At 44.6% G+C, this 12,962-nt stretch overlaps 1 protein-coding gene across 1 annotated transcript in view; it reads right to left on the bottom strand.

The window, feature by feature from the left end:
* Positions 1 to 12,962, bottom strand: part of LOC108414332 (uncharacterized protein DDB_G0287625-like) — a 126,685-nt gene that overhangs the window by 55,834 nt on the left and 57,889 nt on the right. The window contains exons 19-22 of the mRNA XM_037538962.1: positions 12,005 to 12,049; positions 11,175 to 11,219; positions 7,505 to 7,549; positions 1,116 to 1,160 (exon numbers count right to left, since the gene is read on the bottom strand). Of these exons, the coding sequence (XP_037394859.1) occupies positions 1,116 to 1,160; positions 7,505 to 7,549; positions 11,175 to 11,219; positions 12,005 to 12,049 (180 nt within the window). The remainder of the gene's footprint in view (positions 1 to 1,115; positions 1,161 to 7,504; positions 7,550 to 11,174; positions 11,220 to 12,004; positions 12,050 to 12,962) is intronic.

The following is a 12,962-nucleotide window of genomic DNA, read 5'->3' as shown; positions in this document are numbered from 1 at the left end:
TTCTGACAGTCTTTTATTGTGAAAGCAGAGCTAGCCTTTCTTCACTGTGTTTGTGGTACAGTGGAAAGAACTGTATCAGTTGAGAGCTGTAAGTGTCACAATGCAGACATGAGCTGAGGTAGAGCTCGCTATTAGCCTAAAGCCTTGCTGTCTGTATGGTGTGGCTGTGACCGACTACAGCCTTTAATAAAGCACAGTGACTTGTGCATAAGCTGTGTCTGTTTAATACTGGACAACGCCACACTGCGATATGTCCATAGATAGAAGTTATCTGAAACAGGCTTGGGTGAAACCTAAAACGTCCTTGGGTGAAGTTCTTTAATTTGTCGAGCAGGAGGTGCTACAGTGTTCCCAGCATGATTACATTCTGAGAGGCTATAAAGAAAATGAACACACCAGAGTAGGCAAACTGCAATAATATAGAAGTTTAACATTAGGCGATTAGTCTCTGCTTGTTTGTGGCTTGACCTATACTATCTATAATAGGTGACAAGGATTACAATGGATTGCCACAGGAAGGATTGGGTGAAAGCGGTGGCATGCAATTAAAAAGAGTCCTAGCAAAATGCACAGTGTGAAGCTTTCTGCAAAAGCCAAATTAAAAATACAAGGAACTGCTTAAATTCATCGCCCATGCTGGACCCTTGTGGGTGGTGGGCCAACATGGTCTCCCCACATTGCCTCTTCGGGCTGAGCCTGGCCCTGGTTATGTGGGCTGCCGGCCCCAGGCGCTTACAGAGGGAAGCTACCCCCCAGCCTGGCTCTAGGGTAGGTCCTGGTGACCCTCTCCTGGGCAGGGTACACAAGAGGGTTTTTTGGATTCTATTTAGTTGTTTTTAATTACGTAAACAGAGAAGGTAAGGCACGTACGGGTTGAATGGAAAGATTCTATAGGTAAGAAATCATTTGTTTTAAATTGGGACATTTTTCCAAAACATAAAGATTCCAAAACCATGCTGTTTTTGTTGCCCAAAAACAGTGATATATGACAAACCATGGGCTCACTGTATTATTGCATCCCTAGTGGTGACCCTAGGTGATTTGTCAAGCATGAGATTCTAGAGTTCTCTCAGCATAATTACACCGTGAAAGAGTAGAGAGAAAATATTACACACCGTAGCATTTGGAGTGTGTCCATCTGGCCTGGCATCTTTTGAATCCTGCAGAAAATAAATTTAGCATTAGATGATTGATCTGTGCCTCATTTGTAGCTCCTCCTACAATATCACCTATTGGGTGGTTGATGATTACAATCATGATTATTGCATCATGACAGTCTGTCGTTCTCTAAAAACAGAGTGTGAAGCTTCTGCAAAAGCCCAATTGAAAGTACAAGGAACTGCTTAAAGCTCATTTTACCCATAAACCAAATAAAATTGGTGTAGACATTTAAGTTCAGTCTTAAAACTTAAGTTCAGTTTTAGCAGAAGTTGATTTAACATTTGAGAAAGCTTCCACTCAGTGGAATCCGCCATCAAAACCTCAAAGAACTACAGCAAAACTTTATTGAAAAACTCAGTATGTACAACTCAGATATATTATAGGGCATATGGCAGTTCATTAGGTGTTCTCCACATAGTCCAGTGTACAGCAGAAAGAGCAGACCAGCTACAGATGTAAAGGACCACATTTAGCAGCTGAATGCTGGATTGACCTGGAGTGGGTCCACACACCAGTGCTGGTGCCTCCACATTGACATGCAGAGGTGCTCAATGAAGCTGTTCAAGTCCTCGGTGTGTCTCAGTGCCCCCACTCTGTATTTTTTTCCTGGAAAGATTTGACATTAAGCCATAGGGAGATCACAGGAAGCCACAGTAGATCACAATAGCTTTGTATTCAAACCCAGAAATGAAGACTTTTGTTTAGGTACACAGGCAAATGCTAAAACTATGTTACATCAGCCAAGGTTACTGTCCTATCTTTTAAGCTTTATTAATTAGATTTTTTACTACTATAGTGTAAAAAAGAACTTGAGTCTAACTGTTATTGATTCTCTGTTAGCATTCTACAGCAGTGCTCTGCTACATGATGCTATGCGATGCAGTATGTCTGGTGTTTGGAGGCCTTTACAGTTTCCCCTGACATTGAAAATGACTTGACACGGATGTTAAGTTCATCATCCTCATCATCATCATCACCGCTAACCATTTTGTCTAGATAGGGTCGCAGTACCAGTTGAGAGAGCAGAGAATCCCAGACGACTCTGTCCCCCGCAACTTCCTCCAGCTCATTCCCAGCGACTCCAAGCCGCTCCCAGGCCAACTTGGAGATATAATCCTCTATTGGGTCTTAGGACAACCCCAGGGTCTTGTCCCGGTAGGCCGTGCCTGGTACACCCCCACCGGGAGGCTTCAAGAGGGCATCCGGATCAGATGCCCGAACACCTCAGCTGGCTCCTCTAAGTGGGGAGGAGTAGTGGCTCTACTCGGAGCTCCTCCGGATGACTGATCTCCTAACCCTATCAAATAGTGTGTAGCCCGCCAACCTGCAAAGAAGCTCATTTCTGCCGCTGGTATTTGTGATCTCGTTCTTTCGGTCTTTACCCACAGCTCATGACCACAAGTGAGGATTGTGATGTAGACCAACTGGTAAACAGAGAGCTTCATCTTATTGCTCAGCTCTCTCTTCACCACTACAGTCCAGTACAGTGACCACATTACTGCTGCTGCCTATCCCAGCCTGGGGCCGATCTCACGATAACTCTTTCCATCACTTGTGAACAAGACACCAAGATACTTAAACTTCTCCACCTAGGGGGAAGTCCTTTCCGCTTACCTGGAGTGGGCATGCCCTCCTTTTCCGGGCTTAGACCATAGACTCAGACTTGGAGGTGCTGATTGGCATACCAACCCTCTTCACACTCAGCTGCAAACTGCTCCAGTGAGCACTGGAGGCATCCATGTGATCCAGCCAAAAGAACAACATCATCTGCAAATAGCAGAGACGCTACCCTCTGGCCTCCACACACAATGCCTTCCTGAACCCAGCTACGCCTTCACATTCTCTCCATGAAGATCACGAACAGGATTGGAGACAGGGCACAACCCTGGCAGAGTCCAAAGATAACACTGAGTTTGACTTAATGTCGAGTATACGAACACAGTTCTCCTCTCTCTGGGAGCACAGAGAATGAATGACCACAGTAGTAGCCCCCACAACCCATACTCCTGGAGGTCCTCCCACAAGATATCTCAGAGAATATGGTCGTAAACCTTCTCCAAATCCACAAAACACATGTAGACTGGGTTGGCAACCTTCCATGGCCCCTCAACAATCTGTAATAGGGTGAAAAGCTGGTCCATTGTTCCACGGATGGGACATAATCTGCATTGTTCCTCCTCAATCTGAGGTTCAACTATAGGTCAAAGTCTCCTTTCCAGCACCTTGGCATAGACTTTCCAAGGGAGGCTGAGCAGTGTGATCCCCCAATATTTGGCACACACTACTTAGTCCCCCTTTTTAAAAATATGGAGCACCACCCCAGTGTGCCAGTCCAATGGTGCTGTTCCCGAGGTCCATGCAATATTGTAGAGGCGTGTTAGCAATGACACCCCCAGAATATCCAGAGCCTTAAGCATCTCTGGATAAATCTTGTCCACCTCCGGTGCCTTGCTAGTGAGGAGCTTGCCCACTACATCTGAGACCTCCACCAGGGAAATGGAATTTCACATGCCAGAAACCTCTGGCCCTGACTATCGTAAGGGAGGCATGTCTGCTGAATTAAGGAGTTCCTCAAAGTGCTCCTCCCGCCAACCGACAATATTCTCATTTGAAGTCAAAGTTTCTCCACCCTTGCCAAATACAGCTTGGGCGCGGTCACCCCAACTGCTCCTGAGTCACTGGACAGTTGTCCAGATCCTCCTTGATGCTGAACAAAGGACTTTTTCGATGGCTTCACCAAACTTCTCCCATGCCCTGGACTTTGCGTCTGCCACCATTGCGGCTTCCACCTTTTTTGCCTGTCGGACCTGTTGAGGCGGGAATCCTTCAGGCCATCCAGTCCCTAAAGGCCTCTTTCTTCAGGTTGACTGCCTTCCTCACCACTGGTGTATATCAGGGTGTTCTTGAGTTACTGCCCTGAGAGGCATCCTCAAGCTTTTGGCCAGAGCTTCACCCAGCAGCTTCCACAATGGAGGTTTTGAACAGGGTCCATACAGTCTCCATGTCCATGAGAAAAGATCTCCTGTAGGTGGGAGTTGAAATTATTCAAAACAGGGGCCTCCGACCATCATTCCCAGCACACCCTTATTATTCACTTGGGCCTACCGGGTCTGACCATCAGTCTTCCCTACCATCTGATCCAACTCACCACCAGATGTGGATCAGTTGACAGCTCAGCACCTCTCTTACCCGAGTGCTCAGTACATATGGTTCAGAGTCAGATGAAACGACAACAAAGTCAGTCATTGACCTTTGAGCCAAGGAGCTCTGATATCATGTACACTTGTGAACATCCTTGAGATCAAACTTGGTGTTCGTTATGGACAATCCATGCCTGGCACAGAGGCCCAAACACAATTGACCATTCGAGTTTAGATCGGCCAGGCCATTCTTCCTAATCACACCTCTCCAGGTCTCCCAGTCATTGCCAACTTAAGCATTGAAGTCTCCCAGTAAGACTATGGAGTCTGTCGGCAGTACCCTTTCCAGACCCCCCCACTTGCTCCAAGAAGGCTGAATACTCTGATCTGTCGATTGGTGCATAAGGACACAAAATAGTAGGAGTTTTCCTCATCAAGGGCCTCCCTGCAATATCCCACTGCCTATATGACACTGCACTGCTTGCCCATGCTGGACCTTGTGGGTGGTGGGCCAACGTGGTCTCCCCACATTGCCTCTTCAGGCTGAGCCTGGCCTGGTTATGTGGGCTGCCCGGCCACCAGGTGCTTGCCGAGGGAAGCTACCCCCCGGCCTGGCTCTAGGGTAGGTCCAGGTGACCCTCTCCTGGGCACGGTACACAATTGTCTGTGTCGATTTTTCATGGAGGGTTTTTGGACTCTATTTGTTTGATTTAATTACGTAAACAGAGAAGGTAAGGCACGTACGGGTTGAATGGAGGTTCTATAGGTAAGAAATCATTTGTTTAAATTGGGACATTTTCCAAAACATAAAGATTCCAAAACCATGCTGATTTTGTTGCCCAAAAACAGTGATATATGACAAACCATGGGCTCACTGTATTATTGCATCCCTAGTGGTGACCCTAGGTGATTTGTCCAGCATGAGATTCTAGAGTTCTCTCAGCATAATTACACCGTGAAAGAGTAGAGAGTAAATATTACACACCGTAGCATTTGGAGTGTTTCCATCTGGCGCAGCATTTTGAATTCTACAAAAATAAAGCAATTCAAGGTTAGATGATTGATGTCTGCCTTATTTGTAGTTTTCCCTGCAATATCACATATTTGGCAACAAGGATTACAAAGGATTGTGACCAGAATGGGTGTGAGAATATTGTGGTGTGCAATTAAGAACATCCCCAGCAAACAGCAGAGTGAGGAGGTAGCCAGCACACAGGACTGCAGGGACAATGTTCGCTTAGACCTACCAGTGATTGTCTGAAATGGAAATGAGCATGGAAGGGTCTGTGTCTCCTTTTGATAGCAATTTTCATTTATGGGAGGAATATTGTGATATATTAGAGTATATTTTCCTGGCTAATGATGTTGCCAATAGAACTGTGAAGGCAAATTTATGTTAAAGTATCGTTGTTTTACATATTGTTTTTGTTTCTCTTCAAGGTTAGTGTTTTACATGTTGTACATAATTCAATCAAACTGGAAATGTCTTCAGAATAGACCCAACAGATTCCTTTAGTGTAGTATTAGAGTCTTTGTTTTTGTAAATTGCTTTGCTGGACTCCTGGCTTTCCTGATCTGGATGCAATACGTTATGTATATAGATAGAAATTATTATCTGAAAGAGACTTAGAAAAACCTTAAATGTCTATCTTGGTCACATTTGCCTGGATTTTTCAAGTTCAGCAGCAAATTAAACTAGGCAGGTACAATGTAATGACCCTAGGTGCAATTTTTTAATTTGTCCAGCAGGAGGTACTTAAGTTCTCTCAGCATAAATACGCTCTGAAAGAGCATTAAGAAAATATTACACACCGTAGCATTTGGAGTGTGTCCATCTGGCCTGGCCTCTTTTGAACCCTGCAAAAAAAAAAATTAAGCATTAGATGATTGATCAGTGCCTCATTTGTAGCTCCTCCTACAATATCACCTATTTGGGTGGTGATTATTACTGCAACGTGACAGTCTGTCGTTCTCTAAATAGCTGTGCTACTGTCCTGGTCATTCTAATCTGTATTCCATGGTGTAGCATGTGTAATAAGTGTTCTGAATGTTAATTCTGGGTTATTGCTCTCAGTCAGTAATTCTCTTGGTTATTCTGACAGTCTTTTATTGTGAAAGCAGAGCTAGCCTTTCTTCACTGTGTATGTGGTACAGTGGAAAGAACTGTGTCAGTTGAGAGCTGTAAGTGTCACAATGCAGACATGAGCTGAGGTAGAGCTCGCTATTAGCCTAAAGCCTTGCTGTCTGTATGGTGTGGCTGTGATCGACTACAGCCTTTAATAAAGCACAGTGACTTGTGCATAAGCTGTGTCTGTTTAATACTGGACAACGCCACACTGCGATATGTCCATAGATAGAAGTTATCTGAAACAGGCTTGGGTGAAACCTAAAACGTCCTTGGGTGAAGTTCTTTAATTTGTCGAGCAGGAGGTGCTACAGTGTTCCCAGCATGATTACATTCTGAGAGGCTATAAAGAAAATGAACACACCAGAGTAGGCAAACTGCAATAATATAGAAGTTTAACATTAGGCGATTAGTCTCTGCCTTGTTTGTGGCTTGACCTATACTATCTATAATAGGTGACAAGGATTACAGTGGATTGCCACAGGAAGAATTGGGTGAAAGCGGTGGCATGCAATTAAAAAGAGTCCTAGCAAAATGCACAGTGTGAAGCTTTCTGCAAAAGCCAAATTAAAAATACAAGGAACTGCTTAAATTCATCGCCCATGCTGGACCTTGTGGGTGGTGGGCAAACATGGTCTCCCCACATTGCCTCTTCGGGCTGAGCCTGGCCTGGTTATGTGGGCTGCCGGCCACCAGGCGCTTGCCGAGGGAAGCTACCCCCCAGCCTGGCTCTAGGGTAGGTCCTGGTGACCCTCTCCTGGGCAGGGTACACAAGAGGGTTTTTGGATTCTATTTAGTTGTTTTAATTACGTAAACAGAGAAGGTAAGGCACGTACGGGTTGAATGGAAAGATTCTATAGGTAAGAAATCATTTGTTTAAATTGGGACATTTTCCAAAACTTAAAGATTCCAAAACCATGCTGTTTTGTTGCCCAAAAACAGTGATATATGACAAACCATGGGCTCACTGTATTATTGTATCCCTAGTGGTGACCCTAGGTGATTTGTCAAGCATGAGATTCTAGAGTTCTCTCAGCATAATTACACCGTGAAAGAGTAGAGAGAAAATATTACACACCGTAGCATTTGGAGTGTGTCCATCTGGCCTGGCATCTTTTGAATCCTGCAGAAAATCAATTTAGCATTAGATGATTGATCTGTGCCTCATTTGTAGCTCCTCCTACAATATCACCTATTTGGGTGGTGATGATTACAATCATGATTATTGCATCATGACAGTCTGTCGTTCTCTAAAAACAGAGTGTGAAGCTTTCTGCAAAAGCCCAATTGAAAGTACAAGGAACTGCTTAAAGCTCATTTTACCCATAAACCAAATAAAATTGTGTAGACATTTAAGTTCAGTCTTAAAACTTAAGTTCAGTTTTAGCAGAAGTTGATTTAACATTTGAGAAAGCTTTCCACTCAGTGGAATCTGCCATCAAAAACCTCAAAGAACTACAGCAAAACTTTATTGAAAACTCAGTATGTACAACTCAGATATATATAGGGCATATGGCAGTTCATTAGGTGTTCTCCACATAGTCCAGTGTACAGCAGAAAGAGCAGACCAGCTACAGATGTAAAGGACCACATTTAGCAGCTGAATGCTGGATTGACCTGGAGCTGGGTCCACACACCAGTGCTGGTGCTCCACATTGACATGCAGAGGTGCTCAATGAAGCTGTTCAAGTCCTCGGTGTGTCTCAGTGCCCCACTCTGTATTTTTTTCCTGGAAAGATTTGACATTAAAGCCATAGGGAGATCACAGGAAGCCACAGTAGATCACAATAGCTTTGTATTCAAACCCAGAAATTAAGACTTTTGTTTAGGTAAACAGGCAAATGCTAAAACTATGTTACATCAGCCAAGGTTACTGTCCTATCTTTTTAAGCTTTATTTAATTAGATTTTTTACTACTATAGTGTAAAAAAGAACTTGAGTCTAACTGTTATTGATTCTCTGTTAGCATTCTACAGCAGTGCTCTGCTACATGATGCTATGCGATGCAGCATGTCTGGTGTTTGGAGGCCTTTACAGTTTCCCCTGACATTGAAAATGACTTGACACGGATGTTAAGTTCATCATCCTCATCATCATCATCACCGCTAACCATTTTGTCTAGATAGGGTCGCAGTACCAGTTGAGAGAGCAGAGAATCCCAGACGACTCTGTCCCCCGCAACTTCCTCCAGCTCATTCCCAGCGACTCCAAGCCGCTCCCAGGCCAACTTGGAGATATAATCCTCTATTGGGTCTTAGGACAACCCCAGGGTCTTGTCCCGGTAGGCCGTGCCTGGTACACCCCCACCGGGAGGCTTCAAGAGGGCATCCGGATCAGATGCCCGAACCACCTCAGCTGGCTCCTCTAAGTGGGGAGGAGTAGTGGCTCTACTCGGAGCTCCTCCCGGATGACTGATCTCCTAACCCTATCAAATAGTGTGTAGCCCGCCAACCTGCAAAGAAAGCTCATTTCTGCCGCTGGTATTTGTGATCTCGTTCTTTCGGTCTTTACCCACAGCTCATGACCACAAGTGAGGATTGTGATGTAGACCAACTGGTAAACAGAGAGCTTCATCTTATTGCTCAGCTCTCTCTTCACCACTACAGTCCAGTACAGTGACCACATTACTGCTGCTGCCTATCCCAGCCTGGGGCCGATCTCACGATAACTCTTTCCATCACTTGTGAACAAGACACCAAGATACTTAAACTTCTCCACCTAGGGGGAAGTCCTTTCTGCTTACCTGGAGTGGGCATGCCCTCCTTTTCCGGGCTTAGACCATAGACTCAGACTTGGAGGTGCTGATCGGCATACCAACCTCTTCACACTCAGCTGCAAACTGCTCCAGTGAGCACTGGAGGCATCCATGTGATCCAGCCAAAAGAACAACATCATCTGCAAATAGCAGAGACGCTACCCTCTGGCCTCCACACACAATGCCTTCCTGAACCCAGCTGCGCCTTCACATTCTCTCCATGAAGATCACGAACAGGATTGGAGACAGGGCACAACCCTGGCAGAGTCCAAAGATAACACTGAGTTTGACTTAATGTCGAGTATACGAACACAGTTCTCTCTCTCTGGGAGCACAGAGAATGAATGACCCACAGTAGTAGCCCCCACAACCCATACTCCTGGAGGTCCTCCCACAAGATATCTCAGAGAATATGGTCGTAAACCTTCTCCAAATCCACAAAACACATGTAGACTGGGTTGGCAACCTTCCATGGCCCCTCAACAATCTGTAATAGGGTGAAAAGCTGGTCCATTGTTCCACGGCCGGGACATAATCTGCATTGTTCCTCCTCAATCTGAGGTTCAACTATAGGTCAAAGTCTCCTTTCCAGCACCTTGGCATAGACTTTCCAAGGGAGGCTGAGCAGTGTGATCCCCCAATATTTGGCACACACTATTTAGTCCCCCTTTTTAAAAATATGGAGCACCACCCCAGTGTGCCAGTCCAATGGTGCTGTTCCCGAGGTCCATGCAATATTGTAGAGGCGTGTTAGCAATGACACCCCCAGAATATCCAGAGCCTTAAGCATCTCTGGCTGAATCTTGTCCACCTCCGGTGCCTTGCTAGTGAGGAGCTTGCCCACTACATCTGAGACCTCCACCAGGGAAATGGAATTTCACATGCCAGAAACCTCTGGCCCTGACTATCGTAAGGGAGGCATGTCTGCTGAATTAAGGAGTTCCTCAAAGTGCTCCTCCCGCCAACCGACAATATTCTCATTTGAAGTCAAAGTTTCTCCACCCTTGCCAAATACAGCTTGGGCGCGGTCACACCAAGTGCTCCTGAGCTCTTTACCCGAGTGCTCAGTACATATGGTTCAGAGTCAGATGAAACGACAACAAAGTCAGTCATTGACCTTTGAGCCAAGGAGCTCTGATATCATGTACACTTGTGAACATCCTTGAGATCAAACTTGGTGTTCGTTATGGACAATCCATGCCTGGCACAGAGGCCCAAACACAATTGACCATTCGAGTTTAGATCGGCCAGGCCATTCTTCCTAATCACACCTCTCCAGGTCTCCCAGTCATTGCCAACTTAAGCATTGAAGTCTCCCAGTAAGACTATGGAGTCTGTCGGCAGTACCCTTTCCAGACCCCCCCACTTGCTCCAAGAAGGCTGAATACTCTGATCTGTTGATTGGTCCATAAGGACACAAAATAGTAGGAGTTTTCCTCATCAAGGGCCTCCCTGCAATATCCCACTGCCTATATGACACTGCACTGCTCGCCCATGCTGGACCTTGTGGGTGGTGGGCCAACGTGGTCTCCCCACATTGCCTCTTCAGGCTGAGCCTGGCCTGGTTATGTGGGCTGCCCGGCCACCAGGTGCTTGCCGAGGGAAGCTACCCCCCGGCCTGGCTCTAGGGTAGGTCCAGGTGACCCTCTCCTGGGCACGGTACACAATTGTCTGTGTCAATTTTTCATGGAGGGTTTTTGGACTCTATTTGTTTGTTTTTAATTACGTAAACAGAGAAGGTAAGGCACGTACGGGTTGAATGGAGGTTCTATAGGTAAGAAATCATTTGTTTAAATTGGGACATTTTCCAAAACATAAAGATTCCAAAACCATGCTGATTTTGTTGCCCAAAAACAGTGATATATGACAAACCATGGGCTCACTGTATTATTGCATCCCTAGTGGTGACCCTAGGTGATTTGTCCAGCATGAGATTCTAGAGTTCTCTCAGCATAATTACACCGTGAAAGAGTAGAGAGTAAATATTACACACCGTAGCATTTGGAGTGTTTCCATCTGGCGCAGCATCTTTTGAATTCTACAAAAATAAAGCAATTCAAGGTTAGATGATTGATGTCTGCCTTATTTGTAGTTTTCCCTGCAATATCACATATTTGGCAACAAGGATTACAAAGGATTGTGACCAGAATGGGTGTGAGTATATTGTGGTGTGCAATTAAGAACATCCCCAGCAAACAGCAGAGTGAGGAGGTAGCCAGCACACAGGACTGCAGGGACAATGTTCGCTTAGACCTACCAGTGATTGTCTGAAAATGGAAATGAGCATGGAAGGGTCTGTGTCTCCTTTTGATAGCAATTTTCATTTATGGGAGGAATATTGTGATATATTAGAGTATATTTTCCTGGCTAATGATGTTGCCAATAGAACTGTGAAGGCAAATTTATGTTAAAGTATCGTTGTTTTACATATTGTTTTTGTTTCTCTTCAAGGTTAGTGTTTTACATGTTGTACATAATTCAATCAAACTGGAAATGTCTTCAGAAAAGACCCAACAGATTCCTTTAGTGTAGTATTAGAGTCTTTGTTTTTGTAAATTGCTTTTGCTGACTCCTGGCTTTCCTGATCTGGATGCAATACGTTATGTATATAGATAGAAATTATTATCTGAAAGAGACTTAGAAAAACCTTAAATGTCTATCTTGGTCACATTTGCCTGGATTTTTCAAGTTCAGCAGCAAATTAAACTAGGCAGGTACAATGTAATGACCCTAGGTGCAATTTTTTAATTTGTCCAGCAGGAGGTACTTAAGTTCTCTCAGCATGAATACGCTCTGAAAGAGCATTAAGAAAATATTACACACCGTAGCATTTGGAGTGTGTCCATCTGGCCTGGCCTCTTTTGAATCCTGCAAAAAATAAATTTAGCATTAGATGATTGATCAGTGCCTCATTTGTAGCTCCTCCTACAATATCACCTATTTGGGTGGTGATTATTACTGCATCGTGACAGTCTGTCGTTCTCTAAATAGCTGTGCTACTGTCCTGGTCATTCTAATCTGTATTCCATGGTGTAGCATGTGTAATAAGTGTTCTGAATGTTAATTCTGGGTTATTGCTCTCAGTCAGTAATTCTCTTGGTTATTCTGACAGTCTTTTATTGTGAAAGCAGAGCTAGCCTTTCTTCACTGTGTTTGTGGTACAGTGGAAAGAACTGTATCAGTTGAGAGCTGTAAGTGTCACAATGCAGACATGAGCTGAGGTAGAGCTCGCTATTAGCCTAAAGCCTTGCTGTCTGTATGGTGTGGCTGTGACCGACTACAGCCTTTAATAAAGCACAGTGACTTGTGCATAAGCTGTGTCTGTTTAATACTGGACAACGCCACACTGCGATATGTCCATAGATAGAAGTTATCTGAAACAGGCTTGGATGAAACCTAAAACGTCCTTGGGTGAAGTTCTTTAATTTGTCGAGCAGGAGGTGCTACAGTGTTCCCAGCATAATTACATTCTGAGAGGCTATAAAGAAAATGTACACACCAGAGTAGGCAAACTGCAATAATATAGAAGTTTAACATTAGGCGATTAGTCTCTGCCTTGTTTGTGGCTTGACCTATACTATCTATAATAGGTGACAAGGATTACAGTGGATTGCCACAGGAAGGATTGGGTGAAAGCGGTGGCATGCAATTAAAAAGAGTCCTAGCAAAATGCACAGTGTGAAGCTTTCTGCAAAAGCCAAATTAAAAATACAAGGAACTGCTTAAATTCATCGCCCATGCTGGACCTTGTGGGTGGTGGGCCAACATGGTCTCCCCACAT

This window comes from Pygocentrus nattereri, chromosome 6, assembly GCF_015220715.1.
Source record: "Pygocentrus nattereri isolate fPygNat1 chromosome 6, fPygNat1.pri, whole genome shotgun sequence".
Lineage (NCBI taxonomy): Eukaryota > Metazoa > Chordata > Actinopteri > Characiformes > Serrasalmidae > Pygocentrus > Pygocentrus nattereri.
The sequence above is the reverse complement of the archived record's forward strand: the minus strand, read 5'-3'. Positions and strand labels throughout refer to the sequence as shown.